Source organism: Corylus avellana, chromosome 6 (genome assembly GCF_965113065.1).
Source record: "Corylus avellana chromosome 6, dhCorAvel1.hap1.2, whole genome shotgun sequence".
In the NCBI taxonomy this organism is placed as follows: Eukaryota; Viridiplantae; Streptophyta; class Magnoliopsida; order Fagales; family Betulaceae; genus Corylus; species Corylus avellana.
The window spans coordinates 719,354-741,333 of record NC_142495.1 but is presented as its reverse complement, the minus strand read 5'-3'; the positions used below and the strand labels follow the sequence as shown (position 1 = coordinate 741,333).

Below are 21,980 nucleotides of genomic sequence, written 5' to 3'. Positions count from 1 at the left end.
GGGGTCTTTACGTGGAGTAATAGGCGTACCGCGTACGTGGCAGTTAACTGGGAAGGTTCAAGAAGAGTAATGCTGCCTTTGCGACACGTGTTGGTTGAGTTTGACCACGTCGTGTAATCCTTTCCGCTCTTTGGGCTCCATGCAATAGGAAAACGTTTGTGGTCCAGAGACACAAGGCCCACACGATGCCTCTCACTCTCAGTATTGGGTAGACTTCATTTACCCAAAAAAAGGAGTTTTATCTCAAAAGCTGAATTAAAACCTTTTTTTTTTTTTTTGTTGGAAAATGGTATTGCCACGTCAGAGAGTAGAGAGGAGAGTAAAATGGTGAGTTTCTATAGCATTACTCTAAACTAAAACCAAAAAATTTCAACAGCTATGGAATTGGTACATTCTTTCTTTATTATTATTATTTTTTCCATCTTTCAGGTATGTCTGATCCCCTATCAATTAAAAAGAAAAAGAAAAAGAAAAAGAAAACAAACAAATACCATCTAAAACACATTATCATACGGGGGGGTGGAAGAAAAGAATGATAAATTCCAATAGATAAAGACTGTAAAACATTCATAAATATATAGCAAAAATTTCCAATATTTGGGCTTTGAAAAAGAAGCCTGCTTTCTCTTTCTCTACTTTGTAATAAGTGAAGTCTCATTCTCTACCTAAGCCGTCAGCCCACCTTCAGCTGCCAGTTTTAGTCGTTGGTGATGTTCCGCAACCTTGTAATCTACAATTTCCTTAAACAGCTGGGCATCCAACACGCAATCCGGGCGCCCATAAACAGCTGCTTGGACACTGGCCACTAGTTTTGCTATCTCACGCCCGGAGAACCCTTCTGTCTTCTGGGCAGCCTCTCGGATCACATCGTCCGACACGTCTGTTATAGTTATCTTTTGTGCCTTTTTCTTTAACCGAAGACCCCATTTAGATGTGCTGTCACCTTCATCGGAAAGGTACTTGTTCAAATAGAGCTTCAGCAGTTTAAAACGCTCCTCCTCTCCTGGAAGTGGAAACTCAATCACTTCATCAATGCGGTCGGTGACGGCACTGTCAAGATCACCTGGCCTGTTTGTGGCAAGAACGAGCACTACGTCTCTAGACTGATCACCAGTCCGGAAGAGCAATGCATTTAGAGCACTTCGTTGAGCTTCACTCATATATGTACTGTTGCGCCTGCATTGGATCGATATTATAATTACTAAAAATCTGTTGCCAGAAGAAACCCATAACCATGATTCACAAAAGTGGAAGAATAACTCCCAAAATATATACTAGGGCACATAAAGTGTTCTAAACTAAATTATTTAACTTACTACTGCCTATATACATTAAAACAAACTAACAAAAGCACCTTGAAAAAAAACAGACTTACTCGCATAAGAAAGCATCTGCCTCATCAATAAAAAGCAGTAAACCTTTATTCGATTTTTTAGCCCAATCAAATATCTGATGGATTTTGGTAACAGCCTGCGCACCCAGGGGCGCAACATCTCCTCCTGTCATCAAGGCATAATCCAAACCCTGTATGGGAAGACTCAAGGGTAAGCGGGAGCAACAAGATGAAAAAGAAAATCTATCAATCTCTTAAGCTACTATAATCCCATATCTTGGACATGTCCCGAAAATAAAATTGTATAAAAAAATCTACCTATCGCTGCTTGTCTAGGCAAAGATGCCACCAAATCTACTGAAGTTGAATGTCATTGTTGCCTTCTATGGAATATCTACTCATATTCATTAATATTCATTTGTTGTTATGAAACAAAATTCAAGTATCTCAATTCTAAAACGGTACAAAAAAGAAAAAGAAATTAGCATCTTCATTTATACATCAATAAAATCTTGAGGCTCCTATTTATTTTTTTGATAAGTAAAGGCTCCTATTTATTAACTCAGGTTCATCTGTTCATATCCAATTTATATCACGTCCCCCTTGAGACATACATCTATTAAGTAGAGATAACTTAATAGACAAATAAAAATCCAATAAAGGTCATATATGTCAGGCAGGAGCAATAAAATAGAAGTCAAATGAAGTCAAAAGTTAAGAGCATACCGATTTCCGGGCTATCTCCCTAGCCACCAAGGTTTTACCGGTGCCAGGAGGCCCATAAAACAGCATATTACGAAAAGGTGCCTGATGAGTCTTGGTGTTTGCTGTAGCTCGAGCAAGTTGCTCTATTCTCTTTTGCAACGAAGGATGGAGAACAATATTTCCATGACTTTTTTTACTTCCCACAGACCCTGCTGCCCCAGCTGATGTACCATATTCCAAAACTTTATTTTTTGCTCGAGAAATCACTTCTGACCCTGGAAACCTTGCAATCGATGATTCTCGAATAAGTGATGGCTGCCCTAGAATCCGATTAACATATCCCCACATAACTCTAGCTCCTTCTCTGAAAACACATTAAAGATCATCAAAGAGAATGAAATGACTTATCCAATTAAATGGGTATATAGGCACACTTGATGAGCCCCATGACACAATGGTAGCAATTGGCCCAGGCAGGGGAGGGGAAGAGGTAGTGGTGTGAAAGTTGGTGGATGTGGAATCGATAGTAGTGTTTGTCCCATATACTCTACTTTCCTTGTTTCATACATGCCTTGTGATAAACAAGTGTTGTTTAGGTAAGTCCAAGTTATATCTACATCCAACATCTCTTTATGTCAAATTATGCCATTCCTCATGCATCATGATAAGGGCTCCAACATCTCTTTAAGTAGGACGATTGCATGATTTCTAACCAGATCTTTGATAATGAATGGACCAAGCAACAGCCACTTTTTTTTTATGATAGGTAAATATAACTCAAACACCCATACCGGATGCACATAGCAAGAGCCACATAAATCCATTGGTTATCCTTTTTAAGTTGAAAGTTGCCAACAAAAAGATAAACATGGCAGAGAAAATACTGCCCACATAAAATTTTTCAAAAAAAAATGCAATACTTTTTACTGAAGTGACAAAAGAGAAGGCAATGAGACTGCGAGCATACAAACCTAGTTGTATAAACTCCTGCAGCCAATGCTGTGGCTCCTCCAACAGTCATAAGCAACTTGTTCCTATCGGTCAGTAGGACCCTAAAACCCCCTGCAGATTAGAATTGATAAATGGTCAAAGTCATTATGATATCATCCTGCATTCCACCAAATGGCAACCATAATATCAACATCAATTTAAAGTCCAATCAATAATTAGATACACCAGATATGCAGAATACATTAAGCTAACACCAATAACACACTTTTATGAAATGGAATAGCAGATGCCAAGGTTATCAATTCATGTACCATAACATGAGTATCAATTTCTTCACTTTCATTATCATGTACTGTATTGCATCTCGTATCCTAAACTATCATAATAAAATTTTAAGAACTAATAAGAGGAATAAAAAAATATATGGAGAATTTTCTTTAGAATCTATAACTAAAACACCCCTAGAAAGGGATAGGCTTAAGCAAAGTGAAAAGGGTTTTTCATGAGAAGGGAAATGAAAACTATTAGCCCCATACGAGATTCGTGAATAAGTGATTGTTTCATATAGAGCAAGGAATATCTTTTTTTTTCCTAAACAGGATTCAGCATGTACGTAGTAAGGCAACTAATACTCATGCTACACATGGTACAAAGTAACAAGTATGACTAAGTCACTTTTACTGATGTTCACTGAATTCAGTTTAACTTTACAAGCATTACTTGAAATGGACTATTGAGAAGTATAAGTATGAAGCATAAAAGATGCAATATCAGCAAGAGCACATGGCAGGAATCTTCATCCAAGAAACCAGTTATATTTGGACCGAACCGTCACCCTTGCAATTAAACAACATGAATACAAAAACATGCTTGTCAATTGTGAATACCTTCAATGTGGCTAAAAGTTGTATTGATTGCAGCAAGCCATTTCTCTCTTTCACCATTAATCCGTTCTATAAGCATTCGCCTGTTATGTTCCTCAGTCAGTTTTGCTTCATGGGCTCGACCCTCAGCCTCTGCCATGGCCTTAACTCTTATGGTTTCACGCTCTATTTCAGCTCTCTCTTTCTCAGTTTCGCGCTGCTGAGCTTGGATCTGTTCCTCAGTAGCTCGTCTGGCTTGTTCTTTCCGTAAAGAGGACTCCTCTTGCATCCTAACCAAATCAACATTATGTTTCCTCTGAACTTCATGATCTGTCTGCAAACAACAAGAAAATATAGTTCACTGTTTAATAGCAAAAATCCTACCATTTGATTTTTAAAGTGAATAGATCCAGTGAGAGAGAAGGAGAGGGACCAGGGCAGAGAGAGAGAGAGAGAAATGTAAAATAGGAGTTAAAAACAAAGCCTACTAACTCTTGTACTCAATTTCAGTACATAGGAATAATAAAGGTCCAGAATTGTGCAGCCATCTACTGACTTGAACAAAGTCTCAAGCAGAAAGGAACATTCCAGTCCCAAAAGGGGAAGGATAAAAAGGAATGCATAAGCTACACTAGCAAATGAAAGATTTGATATGTGTGTGTACACACGTGTTTCCACCACTGTCACACCTATTACTGATCCTTTTAGTGGGAAGAAGCTTTTTTCAAAACTGAATTAGCTGTTTAACATGCTATAGCCAGGTTTTAATAGTTTTATCTCCAATAGATTACAAAAGATTATAAAAAAGAACATATAATCTTTTTCAAAGTTGGCACCTGCATTCTTTTTCTAGTCAGCTCATCGTCATATCGCAGCATTTGTGCCTTTGCTTGGGCTTGTTGTTGCATTAGATCTCTTTGCTCTTCATGCAATTTCCGCTGCTTTTCCTGTCAATAAAAATAAATATGCTATAACAATTTCCAGTAGATGGGGGGAATACCATAACAATTCCGTAAAAAGATTGATCAGACATGCTGCTTTTACAATTAGAAGATTTTGTACGCCTGAAAAGTTCAAAGCTAGAATGGGTGCTAAGTTTAATGTGTAGGACCCTCTATAATAACAATACCAACCATTCCTCTTACCATAAGGAACCACTAAAACACAAACGTTCAAGGGTAAAGCATATACAGAAAAAAACCCATACAACAGAAATGCGCTATAAATTGGGTGTCAAACATTATTGCATTCAGTAGAATGAACATACTGATCTTATGTCGAGAATCTCGGCCTTCTTAAACAAAACAGGTTTCAACTCCCAGCAGTTTAAGGAAAACACAAAGAAACACTGCCATTTGGTCTACTTCAGACATATATACTCAAACGGGTTTGCTATGACAAGCGCATGGTCTGCATCGTATAACTTCAACTAATAGCGTGACTGAAAAGCATAATCACTCACGATATCAGCTTGAGCTTGAGCTGCTTCAAAATGACACTTCTCAGCGGTCAACTCCGCAAGACGATTATCTTCTTGCTTCCTCATTACTTGAAAAACCTAGCGAAACAACCACAAAGCCATATAAGAAATTCAAAAGCAAAGAAAACATCTAGCCCACATTTCTGGTCACCTATCAAACTGTTGAAGCAAATATAAAAGAAGAGAAAGATAATAGGGAACGAAATTTTCATCGAATATTTCATTTTATTAACACCAACTGATCAAAAAATTCCAACCAAAAAAAAGATTAGTCTCTTTTTGCCACATTTCCCGACTCAAAATCTCAATTCGTCAAAATGTATACTCTTCTCTTTCGTTTCCTCGTCTTTTCTCAGCTACTGAACATAATCGCAAAAGAAATTCACCAACGAAATCCGAAACGAAACCTGTTTTGCGAAGGGGGAGCTGTTGATTTCACGAAGAGCTTTGGCGCCTCGTTCCAACGACTCGGGATCGAAACCCGAGCCTCTGGACTCTTCGCCCTCGGGTTTCGCCTCCGACTTCACATCAGAGCTCTGGTCCCCCTGAGGAGTCGAAGAAGAGAAAGGAAAGAAACGAAAGGGACCGTCAGCGTACGCGCGGCCGGAGAGCGTGGACATGGAGGCGACCGCCGCAGCCATTGCCACGCACGACAATTTTGAAGCAGCCATAGGACTGAGATTCCGAGCACTGATCTGATATCTTCAGGTCATTTGAGAATGGGTTTGTGAGAAGCTTCAAAAGGGTTTAGCGTCTGGCGCGAGCCATAAACCCCTCTTTTCGACTTTGCTAGGGTTTAAACGGAACCGGCAAATATTGAAAGGAGACTCGGGCTCACATGAGACCGCTTGCGTGGAGCGTAATCTAACAGGGGCCCAAAACGTGGGCCACAGGCCCACAGAGCTTTGTGGAGGGAGGGGGGCGGGGGGAACGTGAAAAAAAAAAAAATTATATTTTCAAATCGCTTGAAAGACGATGCATTTGCAGTATAAAAAAAATGCGCGATTTAAAATGTCAAACTCTAATTTTATCAAAGGTTTAACTCTAATTTAAAAAGTTATTTTTTTTAAATCGCACGTTTTGAAATCACTATAATTTTTCTTAATTTTAAAACCGTAAACCTTAACATACCCTGTCCAAAAAGAATTATGCGATTGTTATGTTTATCAAAACACTCCATGACTTTGTGAGTTTATAAGGTTAGTCCTTCTATGCTGTCATGCTCGTTTTCTACTTGTGCATTAAAAAAACCACGTAAGACCTATTAAACATTACCACATGTGCATCTTTGGTATGTCAACATTATAAATAAAAAATAAAATAAAAAATAAAAAAATAAACAAAAAGAGGTGACGGTAAGAAAAATCTTACTCACTGATGGTGATTTTGTTCTTAGGCGACCCATCCTCGATCTCCTATGCCAAATGTATTGGTAATTTGGTCCCCTTTTTTTCTTTTTCTTTTTCTTTTGTTAATTTGGTTAACACAGTTTTTAGTTATCAAAATGATCCTTTCATTCATTTACCGTTAAAAATAACTAAATAAATAAATTTTTGCCACGTAAGACCTAAAAAATGTTGTCACATTTTTACAACATCAACATATCACACGATAAACTCAACAGGACAACAAAGCAAAAGCATTCACGACACAGCATCACTAGTGTAAGCCACTTCTGTGAGGTTAGGATGAATCATCGAAGAACCTCACCACTGCACACGAAGAGAATTTTTGTAACGACTCAAGAAAAATAATAGTCACATCTTTATTATTATTTCAAAATGATTACTCACAACTACAGCTCCCTTTAATCGATAATAAAACTCAATCTCACCTAGTAAGCGATTAGTGTAAAACCAACATTCATGAGTAATTTTATAATCCATTGACTCTATGTGAATTATTCATATTTTTAATATATGACTGAGATGTTATATTCCCCCCCCTTTAAGTTCCTTGTCATTTTCATCATGTAGGGCTCCAGTATTGTAAGGTTTCAAGGAAAGTGATAGTCACATTTTCTTTATCACTTGAAAACGACTAGTCACAATTAAAGCTCTTTATAATCGCTTATGAAGCGTAGTCACACTCTTAGCAAGAAACCAGTTTGGGACTTATCAGGCGTAAGTGCCTTTATATTTCACTCACTCAATATGGACTATTTATCTTCTTAACGTGGAATTAGTGTATTATAATTTTCCTTCATTGCCATCGATTTCCTTCTTTCTTTTCATTTTTCTTTCTTCTTTTATTTTTTACATTTTTTTTAACAGAAACGCTGATGAGGCAAGAATATACACGTAACAATGTTTTATGTGACTTCTTGTATACGTGGAAAAAATTATGTTAGTTTTTTTTTGAATGGTAGATATATAGACGGAAGGAATCTATAATAATAAATAAATAAAAGGTTATACAAAAGGATAACTTTGATGAAGGTAAAAAACCACATTGACCAAATTTATTACTTTTAAAATTCATAGAGCTTTTTGACAAAGTGGTAAGCCATGGGATCAAATTTTTATTTAATGATATTTGCTTCATACAGGGGAAACATCGATCATAACACTAAACTAGCTACTTAGACAACTGGAAAAGAAAGACAGCAACAAAATATACACATAAGAGGGGAAAAAAAAAGAAGAAAAACAAAACAACAACAGAGGAGCTTGATTTAATTCGATACTTCCATGCAATATGCTATTGTTTATGGTCCGAGGCTATCATATCCAACAAGATCGTCTTGAATTTGGGAACCTTTGAAACTTCAAGATCTGCCAAGCATAAAGAAATGAAAAGTAGGTTTAGTCTGAAGAAAAAAACAATTGCTATTATGATGAGCATGCAAAGTTTGAAAACATCCAAAACTCAGAAAAAGCTATCATTTAATGCATGCAGCCAAAAGTTTCAGATGGGTTGGGAAAGAACTGGATCTCAGGATCTGAATGAAGACAATGGATCGGGAAAACGACAAGAGGTTGTTGAGGAAGGAAAAAAGAGAGAATAATATATATATATATATATATATATATATATATATATATATATTTATTTATTTATTTATTTCTAGGATGAGCAAGAAAAAAAGATATATATTGAGTTGTGTCTGCAGAGTGCAGGAGAATCTTCTCCGAAATCAGAAAGGAGAGGGTAATGGCAGGCAATAGAGTGAAGTAGTGAGCATAGGACCATTGAAATGTTATCCAGAAGTGGTAGGATTAGATCTCATGTGGGATTTCTTTGACTCAGGGACAGGATAAGAAGTTGCATGACTGGCCAGGCATTGGCTTTTTTCATTAAATAAAAAGTTATAATAACAAGTTAGGTGAGAAAGATGCATGTTGGCCAGCCTAATGCTCAGTTGAACACAAATTCATGGACTACGTAGAACCAACACTACTTCAGAGTTCAAAACCTTCACTTTCCAGTATTATACCCTGGCCCTACAGCAGGAATTACTTCCAAAGGACAAGGCTATGATGGCGCAGAAAACGTTGACTATTTTATTTGAAATGGGAGATAAAGTGTAGAATCGAGCTTTAATTTCAGGACCGAAAGCGTAAATTTAAATACTTGAAAAGTAGTAACTTGCTAGCATCATGGATTGAAATGTGTGAGTAATAGCATTATCTTTCTTTTGACCTGTGTACATGGATTAGTAGTGTATTACCTCTAGCCTTTCTTTCCACTTTGCCTGTAATTGGGAAAAGGGACTCTATCAGACTCAATGTCCCTGACATCCTCAATGAGGATATCATAGTGCCTCTTCACCTCCTCTGCAGATTTTCCACCCACAGCTCTGGCAACCTTTTGCCAGCGATCAGGGGTGTCCTTATCATACACAGCCAGGGCCTTTTCGAACCGTTTGTTCTCCTGAGAGGTCCAGGAGGAGCTAGAGCTACGTGAAGAAGTGAGGGAGTTGGATGCCATTAGATGAAATTTGAATGCACTACTAGAACCAGTGAAGTGGCTGATAGCTAGCTGAAAGTCAAGGAAGAGATCGAAAAAGAATGGTTGTTTTCAGTCAAGGAGGAAGACTCAAAGTCAAGTGATGGCATGGGAAAGAGATGACCAAATGAGCTCCTTATAAGCAGGAGGGAAAGGGGTGGTGGCCCTGGTGGGGTTAAGTTAACCCAGTTGGGGGAATATATCTTGGAAAAGGGCTGAAAATAAAGGAAAACCACAAGAGAGAGCAGGACAAGGAACAGCAAGTGTAAGAGGAGAATCAGTAATAAAGGAGGGATTACACAAGCAAGTTGGACTTCCTTTACTAGTTACAAAGTCAGTGGAAAAAAGGATCAGATGTACCATGCTAATAGCTGGAGGCTGGAGGATGCAGCAGACGTGTAATCCTTAATTTTGTCATCTAACCAAATTGAGATATGCCTTGCTAATCACTGTTAATTTGCTGCCCTGCTAATTGCAGCAACCCATAACATAAAGGAAGACAAAGAATTTGTAGGCTTGTAAGAACCTGTCCTTGTTAGCTTTCTCACCTAGCTATCAATTGGAAGGACTTTCCTTTGCCATATTACCTTTACAATCATTTAGACATTCCATTCAATCTTTGAATCTGTGAAGGAGAAATTTCTAGGCCCCTGGCCCCTGTCTACTTAGCATCATGGTTCTAGCCTCTAGGCTGGCTCAGTGCAAGAGCTTTTCTGGTTGCACAATCAGCACAACCAACAAATGTTGCTCCTTTTGCAGGACACGGCATGATATGTGGGTGTGTGGAGGCATTCCCAGTATCACCCCAACAACATGCCAACAAGGTGTCTTGTGATATTTCTACCACACCCAAATTTTCAGTTTTTGTTGTTGCCTTATTGATAGCCCTATGGGATAAGGGGCAAGTGGTCTCAACTCCTTATCATTTATTCTTCTCTTTCTCTTTGGTCTTTCTTTTTTCTTTCTTCTTTTTTTAAAGAAAAAAATCATATATATTTGCTTGCTAGGTTTTCGCTTGATTTCAATGTAGTCTTTCTGTTTATAATTTCGACAATCAAGTCTTTAGATTTCAAATATATTCCTTTATCACTTTACCTTCAAAGTTAATGATTTTTCATTTGCCACGTCATTCTCACAATGTTAGTGCCAGGTCAACAAACTTGCCACATCAGTCAAATGCCTCGTCATCCACCCGATAAAGAAAGAAAATATGTAATTGGTCAATGTTTTATGCAGTATTATTTTCTATATTTTTATGTTCTTGTTGAGGTTTTGGAACACTTTGGGGAATCCATACAATACATTGGAGCTAGTTTAATCCAAAAGTTTTAAGTATGTGGACTCTATTCAAGTTAGTACTGCTCATCCAATTGGACTTCCAATTCTTCGAATGTTCTGGATCTTATTATGACTCTTCTTTTCTAATTTAAATTTCCTCTGGTGCACATATTGTGCCTCTTGATTCTTCCACTTGCTATATTCCAACCAAGATATGGACAAATTTCTTGTCTATAAGGCATATAGCTGCTAGAATATGAGGATATTTCTTTACTTGAGATAATATATTGGAAGATACCCAAGACATCATTTATCTACCAAGCAATTAGTTGGTTGGGAAAAGGGAATTCCCACTCTCTTTAAGCCCTATTGTTATTTGTTATGTGGGTCTAGGCTTGACACAATCTTAAGTAATCGGTGTTTTAGTTTTATTAGAATCGATAAAGAAACATATATTTTCTTTTAAAGTGTGACTCATCTTTTAACTCCATCAAATTCTCACTCTTTTTGGATTGCGTTATTCAATCTCTTCTCTCTTCCCCTCTTCCTCTATTATTGTTCTTCCTTCTTGCATCACATTTACTCAAATATCATGTTAAATAACTACTTATTACGAGCACTTAAGCAAACGAAAATGGTCTTTTGAGGTGGTTTAGAAAAGTATAGTTGATCAGCTCTTTAGTTAGCTTAGTTGAATGAGATTGAACGGTTGGGGCTGAGGAGGCTGATATTATTGGTTGAGAGTGACTTTTTGGAAAGAGCTGAGAATCTGTGGTGGTAGTTGTGGACCCACTTGAAGGACATAATCTTGCTGATATTTGGAATCCTTATCATCTCATATGAACCGTCAACCTCTTTCAAAGAAATGCCAATCGATTCCATTTCTTTTCCTCTTGTAGGGACTGTTTTAATTCCATCTTTTTATTTCCTTCCTACAATTTGAAAGGTTGATTGCTAAGAGTCTGAATAAAGTTTTTTTTTTTTTTTTTATAAAAAAAAAAAAAACACTCATATAAATTCATGCTTGTAATGTTTTTCATATAAATCCCTCTTGTTTAGGGATTAGAAGACCGGGTGAATTTAAGCATATTCAGGATTTGCAAGAAGCACAACTTTATACTTTGTCCATATCTGCCGGCATAAGCATTGGAATCACTTTCTGAGGGAATCTTCGAAAACAAAAACAATTGACTACAAATTTACAACAACTGAATCTGCATCTCTTAGTGGTTGGTTTCCGGTGGGCGAGTAATACTAGGGACCATAGTTTACGTTTGGTCACACCGCTAAGTTCACTCGATCAAGCACAATTTAACAATCTTTATTACGTTAGGGCAAGTTAAGGGACATGGGTTGTAATAATTTATGATTTAACAAAGCTTAGCAAATGAAATATTGTGTTATTTTAAAAGTTAAACTACGATTTTACAAAATAATCGTGTTTTTAAATAGCTATTTTTTAAATCACACATTTTAAAATTGCAAACCCAAATAGACCTAAAAGTACTCATAATCAATAAATTCACCCAACCCAACATGTCGCCAAGTTATATAAAGTCCTTGGACTTCTCATTTCACCTGTGCCCTTTTCAAAATCAAGTCAATTGCTGATAGATTCTTTTTTCTTTTTCTTTTTTTTTTTGAATAGAGATGCTAATAGCAGATGATGATCGATTGGTTGAAACTTGAAAGGCTGGTTTCGTGGAACTTAGGGCTCATATGGGACTTTATGTAGGTCCACATTTTTTTTTAGTATTTCGCCAAAGAAAAGCAGAATATGCTTCTCACTATTTCCCGTCAAACTTGATCAGCCATGCGTGTACGCTTGCCTAAGAAGAAAGCAATCGAGCATAATGTTCTTCAGCCCCCATAACCCCCCACTCTTTTTCTTCTCCACCATTTGATGCACTCAACCCTAAAGTCAAATCCCACATTTGAGATAATGAAATGATGCTTTCAGATTCTAAATATAATAACACCAAAGCCAAAATAGCATATCGGTAATTGAAGATGACCTCATGGGAAATGGGATTCTTATTCTTTGTCTAAATAGGCGGTAATTTAGGGAAAAAAAAGAAAAAAAATAGGTGATGTGTCGATAGAGTAAGTTGTTGTGGACGTCGGTTGTAGAAACGTGATCATAACCTTTGACATTAAATTATACAAACTTTAAGTAAAACTTACGTTTTGATAATTTGGTTTGTAAGGAAAATATGTCCAAAAACTTATATCTATACATAGTTAAAATTAGACTTAACATGTGAGATAAAAAATCGTAATATAACCCTAAACAGATAAGCTTTGCACCTGCTCTGCCGATAAGAGCCGCCAAAATTGACTTGAATTGTAGCGGATAGTCATTCGGGAACAAAAGTGAAAGGACCTACAAATTCTTAACTATATATTACTTTTCTTTTTAAAAATAAAAAATTGAGTGACAGATCTATGTATATTGGATAATAATCTTTCCATTATTTTCAACGTTCCATCCCTGACGTAAGCCCATACAATTAATCCATTGTAGCTCTTGTGTACACCGTTTCTATAAAGTTATTGGCGTGCTGGGCCTTAATGGGCTTTAGATATTTCTGGCTGAGGCTCGGCTTTTGTGTATAGACAGGCTGTCAAGTGGGCCCCCACATGTCACATCAGGTTCCTTTCCTAGTTCCCTTTATTCGGGTTCAGTTTGCTTTTGGGCTCCCACCAACCCATGCTACCAAACCACCATCCATTAGCAAACAAAAATATTAAACAAATACAAAGTGGAACATAATTTCCCCCACCCCCCCTTTTTTTTTTGTAAAAGAGAAAGGAAGATACTATTTAATATAAGAGATCCAAAAATATATATATAAGATATCAAGAAGTGGGAAGGAGTAAATGGTTTTGGATCGAGATCGTATATAATAATTTCAGCACATAAAATAAAAAAAATATAAGTGACTTGCAAGTTATAAGGACCGCCATGCCCCAATATCATTGGAGAAGGATTCAAAATGACAAAATTGTCCCTCTAAAAGTAACTAAATGAATCTCCTCCATTTCATTTGAAATGGAGAGGATCCTTATCCCCAATCTTTAGGATGGTTAGAACTACTATTTCAATTTTGTTAGGACCGTTAAACCACTCTTTTTGGTCACGAAGGTAATTCAGCGTACGTATGATGATATGGAGATAATTATTGTTTTTGACTGCTATTCACAATGTTGCCTTAAGTTGTTAATAGTTTTGAGTAATAGCCTAGGTTACCAAACGTCTTATCTATCGGTTAGCGGTTCTTTATGTTCAAATTACACCATTGTTGATGACAGTTTTTCAAGGATGACGTGGCATAATTCCTGTGAATTGTAGCAGTGTTCGAGGATTTGTCAGGCTGCAAAAGAAGATGAAAATAGGATAAGAGCTGCCGGTGGTTGTCGACAGGGAAAGCTTCAATGCCTAAGTCAATAATTGTGTTTGAGAGTATGTAAGCTTAATGGGAAATCAAGCAAGAGAGAATTTATTACCAAGAAATGAGTTGAAGCTTCTTTTTTATAGGCATTTGGTAGTAGCTGCCATGTTGGCATAATGGGTCCTACATTTCCTGAGAGTTCTCGTGTGCTCTCTAAGTGAGACGGATCATGGATAGCAGGTGTACTCGAGTACTAACTGCTGACATGGGTTCCTGAGTATTCCTTGAGAACATGTGTCTAGTTTTGGGTAACAGGGATTCACTTAGGCTGATGAATCCTCAGTGGATCGATCTATTAGTCGGTTGGGCCAAGGCCAACTAAGACTCGGTCTAGGCCTGGTCCTTAGTGGGCTTATGCCATGAGCCAGGTCTAGAGGTTTGTTGGGCCTTATGTGGCCGATCCATGACCTAACAACCATGATAACCGCTTGCTAAGTATAATCCTTTTGGACATATTTTGGTGTTTTTAACATTTTTAGCCTCTTTTTAAGGCTTGTTTTATACAATTTTGTGACTATATTGAGCTTGTTTTAGTATTTTGGTATGAAACTTAAATATAATATTAAGGTTAAAAGGTGACGATTGTTAATTGTCTTTGCCTATTTGACTACTACTACCTGCACCACCCTACGCAATTCTTTGAAAAAAAAACCAACTATTCACCTATGCTTACACACTTAGCCATTAATAAAAAATTATTAACAGTTAATAACCATTCGCAACCCTAGTAATTCTATTATTTAAAAATGGTCAAAACACTGAAATATGAACTAATACGTGTCATTGGCATGTTTATTGTTTTGAGGAACATTTCTTTTCCATTGTCCTTTTTAGATCCGGTTTATATGCGGTTAATATTGAATTTTTTAAAATATCTCTTCATTTTTTCTCTTTTATTAAAAATTTATAAAAGTCAACTTTAAAATTTAATCTTGACCGATGAATAAACTACAACATACATGTTGTAATTTTAATAATAACATGTAAGCTGATCTTCCCTTTTTGAGGTCGTCAAGTGGTCAGGAACGAGAAAGGAATAGTATTGATTGTTAATTGTTGATTAAACATGAGAAAGATGACCAATTTGCTTTGACACTTCCAAGTCATCGTCGTCCAATTCAAATATAAGTTTTAATTGCGCAGCCACGTCAGAACCTTCTCTCTCTTTTTTATTATTATTTACTTTATACACGATGATCAATTTGTGTATTATACCATGCTAATCCGTAAATAAGTCCTAATTAAACAACCGACACCATTTGAGTCCAAGGGCATCTCTTTCCTTATTATTTCAGAAAATAAAAAAGAAAAAAATCTGTTTTTACTTTTTGGGGAGCTGACGAAGTATTATACTTATACAAATGGAGATTCCTGGGTATTATGGTCTTTCTCAAAATCTTGCTGTTCTTTAAATGGTTAGAGGAAGCACCCAAAACTGAGAAATATATATAGTGTTCATAGAATCAAATTGGTGGGCTGCGGGGGGGTGGCCCGGGTGGGGTCAGACTTCTTTCTTTCTCTAGCACTATACCAACTAATTAATCTGACAAACTTTACGCGCCCTTCCTCTCTCTTTCTTTTCTGGTCGTGAAAAGTCTTTCTTGTCCACGAGAACCACAGTTGTTCGTCACCTTTATTGGCACGTGCTTGCTTTCTCCGAAATCTATTTCCCACCCTCTTTCACTAAACGTGATCAGTAAAACAGTATGCTCTTTCTAGAGAATCAATTCCTGGGTTCTCTTGCTTCTTGGTTTTGATTGTGTGGTACTTTTTTACTTTTTTTTTCGGCTGTGCTCTTATCCATGAAGGAACATCTGTTGTAAAAGTTTTTGCTTCTTCATGAGCAAGAAGATTATGCGCTCTTTGTGCTCTTCTCCTACTGAGTTTCCCTTTCTTATGTATGGGAGAGCCGCGTCGAGTACGCTCTGAAAGTTGAAGAAGTGTGTTTGGAGTTAATATTTGAAGGAACTTTGTAGTTTAAGAGCTGGGTTGTGGCTATCTTCCATAGTTAGAGTCTATGGTGGTCTGAAAGATACTGGGAGATTTTTGGCTTTCCTTCTGTAAACTGGGTGTATTTGTGGGAGAATCTGTGGTTTAAGAGTTGGGTTGCGGTTGAACTGCTGTATATCTACTTGAAGAAAAGTCACAGAGTCTAACTGCTTTTTATCAAACAGGCAGAGAGCTCTCTGATCATTGTTCTGTTTTTCACTGCACGGGGTAAGGCTTTGTTTTTGTTATTGTTATTTGAGTTACAACTTACTTTATCTATTATTTGCTTATTTACAATAATTTCATTTTTTTTTTCTCAACAAGCCTAATTTCCACTTTCGGAGATTGTAACTGAAGTGGAACCTTTGTTTGGTAATCGATACCCAGTATAATTGGTGTACCAATTATTTAGAAAGTTTTGGAATAATTGGTGATTTAATGGTTTAGAAAGAATGTTGGCAGAACAGAATCGCACGTTTATGAAACACCTCCGTGTATTCTGGGCGGGTGAAACTTGCATGCCATAACTAAGAGTGAAATTTCCATAAGGTATTTCAAGTTAGTCAATTATAATGATGGTTTAAGAGTTTGTTAGTCCCAACACTAATAACTTAAGAGGGTGAAGTTAATGCTATTTTGCTAGTTTTCTGACATCATTTTGCCATTTGGTTGTTTCCAATGTATATTGCATTTGCGAAACTGAGGTTGTTATGTTTCAAGTGTGAAGCTCTGCTGTTTTTATTTCGGATGTCATTCTCTGACTCAATGGTCATGTATACAGTACCTTGATTAATGAATTATGTTAGATACTATCGATGGATTTTTTGCAAGAAACATGAATAAGTAATGGTTTTTATTGTTATTGGACATGCAGATCTAAGATAATCCTCATTTTAATGGGGTCTGGTGTTGTTGAAGTAGTGGGAAAACTGCCAGATCCTTTTTCTTATCAGGTATTGTCATGTTGGTCTTTTATTCCTCTTCAGTTGGAATTAATTCTGCAGTCCTATTGTATTTACAGTGGGTTTACAGCATAAATGCGTGTTATTGACTTCTCCCTTTCATATAAGAGGTTTACATATTTATCATAAATAATGGGGTTAATCACTTTTATTTTTTGGTGTATGTCTTGTTAGTTTGCTGGTAAAATTCTATACATTTATCACACCGGCAAGACTATAGTACACCTAATTTATATTTCTTTAGAAAAGAAGAATATTGTGTTTCCTTTATAGTGTCACTGAAAGTGAAACTAGTAACTGGAAAACCAGCGTTTAGTATCTTTGATCAATTTGAGAATGGAGATCTTTTTTCTTTTTGGTGATGGAAAAGATGTTTTTTCTCAAGAAATGAAAAGCACTGAGGTTGCCCTGCGGAATCTAATGGAATGAAGTTTAGATCCGAGTTCATTTTGCGACTTTAAATATTATTGCTGCTTTTACTCAACTATTCTGTTATAGCAGATCAAATTATCTCACATTTATATTTATTCATGATTGCAGGTGCCATTTTTAATGTGCAGAGAACTTCTGAAATCGGTTAATAGAATATCAAAAATATTACCCTCAATAGAAGCTGCTCGCCCTCAAGGCTCATCAGGAAAAAAGGCACTATGCTTGTTAAATGAGGCAATTGAGAAAGCCAAGCAATTTCTCAAGTCCTGCAGAGAGTCTAGTAAACTTTACCTGGTTTGTTAGGCTGCTTGCTCATCTATTATTACATCCAGTAGTTGTTTTTGCTCCTTTTTTTTTTTTTTTTTTTTTTTAATGCTTAAATCTCTAGCTGATAAGGCTTGCAATTTACTTTCAGATAGTAACAGCAAAGGACAGAGTCTCAAGATGTCAAAAATTGAAGAACTTTTTGGAGCAAAGTTTAGGCGAACTTCACACTATGGTTCAACCAGAGTTGGCTCAAGAGGTTCGTGAAATTCCACTCTTTTGTGCTTTCTTTTTTTGTTTTTCCTTTTGCAATCCCCCCACCCGTCCCCAAAACCCAACCGAGAAAGAAAACAACATAAGGTAGTTGATGCATATATATTAATATTTATACAAGAGGAAACTGATACTTGGTAAATGTACAAACTGTTGTTCCCTGATCAATCAAACATGCCAGTAATATCGTGTACTAAGCCAGCCACTTTACAGTATTTTGAAAGTGCTAGTTCTATGGGTGTAACCGGTTCCATGAAGTGATACTCTGGTTTCTGATGCTTGTATCCCAAATTGGAACTATTTAAAGAGGATGTAGTCTCATATCCCAGTTTACCTGTCATCAATCTAGTTATTAATAACTCTGCCCCCTCCTATTCACATATACAAAAACCTCAAAAACTTCTGGCAGACAAACTATAAAACCTGCTTTGCTCCATGGTGCATTATGCAGCAAGATTCTTCTAAGCGGATTTTCATGATCAGAAACTATGGGTATCAACCTGTCTCAGTCCCACCAGTACTCGTTCTATAGTTTCTTCCATTTTTCTTCACCAAAAAAAAATAAAAATAAAAAAAAAAAAGAAAAATTATGAACCTCAGTTACTTGATGCAGCTAAAGATGAATATCTTGTTGAGTGAATGACTTGATTTCCTCAAGTCATCACACGTGGGCCTAGCACTTTCTCAAGTTGGTTCTCTTTTTCTCTCCTATTTGGTTTTGGAGTTTTGGTGGGCACGACACTAAAAAGAAGTGCCGACTTTATTTCCTACAAAAGGTGCCTCTATTCGGTCTTTTGTGAAGTGTGGAAAGAGGGTGAGAAGCGACCTCACCTTAGCTTTAGTTTTCTTATGTTTTGCAAAGCCGCAAGGCTTAGAGAATTAGAAAGTATTTTCTCTTTTGTCATTAATTTTCTTTTGTGTGAGAGTGAAATTTGAGTATATTGAGACTATATGTTTCAAGTGGTTTTCTTTCTGCTACTCTTTGTACTCTATTTTTTCATAGTGGAATTTCTCATGGTTGTTTATGTATGTGGATATAAGCTTGTTAAGACGAACCACATAAATCTTGGTGTTCTGTGTGATAAGGTTATTTTTATTCTGTTGTCATCTGCTTCTTTGGGATCCCAAAATTATTTTTTCACAACATATGTTATCTTCAGATCTCTTGCATCATGGATGATCTTAGGAGTGCCACGTTTACTCTGGACTCATCTGAAGAAGCAGCTGCTAAGGCTATGGAAGGATTGATTTTCCAGAGACCTGCATCAGGTCCAATGGAAAAATCTGAAGTTTGTAAAACTCTTCAATTGGCAGCTTCAACACTTCATGTTACATCCCCAAAGGCTATCTGGATAGAGAAAGAATCTATCAAGAAGAAGCTTGATGAAGTTGGTGATAGTGATCCAAAAAAGAAGATTTTAAGGTATCTTTTGGATATATTGAGGAAGTATGAAAACTCAATCCTGCAAGAGGAATCACATAATGACTCTGCTCAAAATGAAGGAGAAATTGCATTTGAGAACGGCAGAAGTAGTTCTGCATATGGAGTCGACATCCTAAGTAGAGCTACACCCCCCGAGGACTTTAGGTGTCCTATATCGTCAAGACTGATGTATGATCCTGTTGTCATAGCATCTGGACAAACATATGAGAGGATGTTCATACGGAAGTGGTTTGAAGAGGGTAATGATACATGTCCAAAGACTAAAATGAAACTGGATCATCTGTCATTGACTCCAAACACGGACATGAAGGATTCAATATCAAACTGGTGCATGAAGTATGGAGTCACCATTACTGACCCAACTATGCTCCCTGCAGAAGCCCTTCCCTCTTGGGAAACTTCTTTCACTTCCTTTACTACTTTTGGCAGTTCTATGAATGGTTTACCTCTTCGGACGGATGTCAGTAATGGGTCCCTTGGATCTTTAGACACTAGTTACACTTCTAGTCCATCACAGACTAAGATAGCAGATGGCTTAAATTTGATTTCTACGCAGACAAAAGAGGGCCACAAATTGCAATCTTATGAAAACACACGTGAGATGGATTCGGAATTTTTATCTAAACTCGCCGAACGTCAGTGGGAATCCCAATGCAAAGTTGTTGAAGATATCAGAAAGCATCTAAATAACAGCGAAAAAGCTTGTCATCATATGTCAGCTGCCAATTTCGTTGAACCACTGGTAAAATTTTTGAAGGATGCACATGGCCTGCGTGATGTGAAAGCTCAAAAAGCTGGATCTCAGTTGTTGTTGGCATTTTTGAGCAAAAACAGGTAATTTACTCTTTTTTGATGGGTACTAGTTACAAAGACTTGTCTCCAGATGCTAATGGATATCTTTTAATTTAAGAAGATTATTATTGTGTTAATAAGTATCAAACTGGTATGGCAAGTTCAGTTCATCATCTGCTTCCTTGTAAATTGAGAACTATGGGATTTTAATAAGTAGGGAAGAGTCCTTATTAAATCTTAGCCAGTTGATACAGTTTGATTAACCATAAGACCTTGAGTTGGCTTAGGTCCCTAACATGTTCTGTGCACTAGAATTTTTTTTTTTTTTTTTTCCTCAATGGAATTGGATAAAATTTCACGATTCAAACAATAGTATTGTTGGTTCCTTCGTAAGTTTTTGACTTTTAACTTCGATAACATTTCTTTTGTGCCTGGCTCATGTATAATACCACCATTACTCTGCGTTGCTTCATGCAGAAGTGGGATCTCGTACTTACGTGAAGAAGCATTTAGTCTCTTGGCCACTTATATTGATTCAGAAGCAGCAGAAGAAGCTCTAGACATAGTGGAAGTGTTGTCTGGCCATCGGTATTGTAGAGCTAAAATTGCAGCATCCGGTGCTTTGACTTCCATACTAAAGATTCTCGACTCCAGTAACAAAATTTTCCAGAAACGGGCCATCAAAATTCTGTGCAATTTGTCCTCAACAAATGAAGTTTGTTCCCACATTGTATCTTTGCAATGCATCCCAAAGTTGGTTCCTTTTTTAGTTGATAGCGCCCTTGCAGGAAATTGTGTATATTTATTGAAGAATTTATGCTGTGTTGAAGAGGCTAGGATTTCTGTTGCTGAAACTAATGGATGCATTGCTGCTGTTGCTGAACTACTTGCAACTGGCACTCATGTGGATCAGGAAAATGCAGTGGCTGTTCTCCTTTCGCTCTGCTCTCACCATGCTCAATATTGTCAGCTGCTCATGGATGAGCGTTTCACTGGTGCTCTTGATGATATATCCGTCAATGGTAATGAGAAGGGCAAGGTGAGTGCTTTGGAATTGCTACGACTCTTGAAAGATCATCAACAGTGCCCTTTTGATGCCTCTAGAAGAGACCCCCCAGATCTCTCTAAAGAAAGGAAGTCATCAAAGGGGTCCAGATTTTTTGGATGGATGTCATCAAAACCCACCTCTGCCACAGGAAAGAAGAAATGAAAGTTGTGTCTTCTGCCCATTTTACCTGGTGGGTAAATTGAGAGTAGGTTAAGACCAGTTGTTTATGTACGCGTACGTGAAGGAAGATCTGTCTTGATTAGTTACATTAGTTGATTGCAATGTTTGATAATAGTTGTTGGTTTGACTTTTTCTCCTTTGGTTTGTAATTTGTGATGAATTCTTATTACTTTGCAATCCCAAATATCTTGGGATATGATTTAATGGTACGTGTATATAACAAATTGTGAAAAGCCTTGACAATTCAATATTTGTTTGGTTTTTCCTTCTTCATTGTTGCTCTGATTTTCTAGACTAAGATCTGTATGTGCTTTCTCAGTTTGAGGAGTTGGAGGGGGAAGGAGGGAAAGAAGGGGATATGGAGTACAGGATTAGGGTTTCATAAACATAAAAAAATTTGCATTTTTAAAAATTGCTAATTTAAAGTTGCAGATTTTTTAAAATTATAAACGCAAGTATATCCTAAATAGTTAAGAATTATATTGGGTCCAATTATAATTAAAATTGAATTGGTTATGTTTAAGGCACGCGTGCTATGATAGAATACAGAAAAACGTATGTCTCAATCCCATAAATCATAATTGAG

General features: G+C 36.9%; 3 protein-coding genes across 4 annotated transcripts; 1 reads left to right on the top strand and 2 right to left on the bottom strand.

The window, feature by feature from the left end:
- Positions 1-520: 520 nt before the first annotated feature.
- LOC132188847 (AAA-type ATPase family protein) lies at positions 521-6,141 on the bottom strand. The gene is made up of 8 exons (XM_059603413.2): positions 5,740-6,141; positions 5,315-5,410; positions 4,689-4,799; positions 3,877-4,186; positions 3,010-3,100; positions 2,060-2,402; positions 1,376-1,524; positions 521-1,176 (listed from the first exon to the last, which is right to left on the bottom strand). The coding sequence occupies exons 1-8, from the start codon at positions 6,001-6,003 to the stop codon at positions 666-668; spliced, it is 1,875 nt and encodes a 624-aa protein (XP_059459396.1). The 5' UTR covers positions 6,004-6,141; the 3' UTR covers positions 521-665.
- Positions 6,142-7,847: 1,706 nt separating this feature from the next.
- On the bottom strand, positions 7,848-9,585 carry RL4 (RAD-like 4). Its single transcript, XM_088517247.1, has 2 exons — positions 9,003-9,585; positions 7,848-8,106 (listed from the first exon to the last, which is right to left on the bottom strand). The coding sequence occupies exon 1, from the start codon at positions 9,260-9,262 to the stop codon at positions 9,005-9,007; it is 258 nt and encodes an 85-aa protein (XP_088373373.1). The 5' UTR covers positions 9,263-9,585; the 3' UTR covers positions 7,848-8,106; positions 9,003-9,004.
- Positions 9,586-15,640: 6,055 nt separating this feature from the next.
- On the top strand, positions 15,641-21,642 carry LOC132187778 (U-box domain-containing protein 5). 2 transcript variants are annotated; one of them, XM_059602209.2, is made up of 6 exons: positions 15,641-16,227; positions 16,874-16,952; positions 17,502-17,687; positions 17,809-17,916; positions 19,091-20,208; positions 20,644-21,642. In XM_059602209.2, the coding sequence occupies exons 2-6, from the start codon at positions 16,896-16,898 to the stop codon at positions 21,374-21,376; spliced, it is 2,202 nt and encodes a 733-aa protein (XP_059458192.2). In that variant the 5' UTR covers positions 15,641-16,227; positions 16,874-16,895; the 3' UTR covers positions 21,377-21,642. The 2 variants fall into 2 exon arrangements, with proteins under 2 accessions (XP_059458192.2, XP_059458193.2); XM_059602210.2 differs by lacking the exon at positions 16,874-16,952 and having other exon boundaries at positions 15,642-16,227.
- Positions 21,643-21,980: the final 338 nt, after the last annotated feature.

Bases quoted from the DNA above. Each gene is read 5' to 3' on its own strand.
- RL4 (XM_088517247.1), bottom strand. From the start codon at position 9,262: ATGGCATCCAACTCCCTCACTTCTTCACGTAGCTCTAGCTCCTCCTGG.
- LOC132188847 (XM_059603413.2), bottom strand. From the start codon at position 6,003: ATGGCTGCTTCAAAATTGTCGTGCGTGGCAATGGCTGCGGCGGTCGCC. The intron at 3,101-3,876 runs GTATTCACAATT...TCTAATCTGCAG, and splicing joins AACTTTTAGCCACATTGAAG to GGGGTTTTAGGGTCCTACTG. The intron at 2,403-3,009 runs GTTTGTATGCTC...ATGTGTTTTCAG, and splicing joins GCAGGAGTTTATACAACTAG to AGAAGGAGCTAGAGTTATGT.
- LOC132187778 (XM_059602209.2), top strand. From the start codon at position 16,896: ATGGGGTCTGGTGTTGTTGAAGTAGTGGGAAAACTGCCAGATCCTTTT. The intron at 17,917-19,090 runs GTTCGTGAAATT...TGTTATCTTCAG, and splicing joins AACCAGAGTTGGCTCAAGAG to ATCTCTTGCATCATGGATGA. The intron at 20,209-20,643 runs GTAATTTACTCT...TGCTTCATGCAG, and splicing joins GCATTTTTGAGCAAAAACAG to AAGTGGGATCTCGTACTTAC.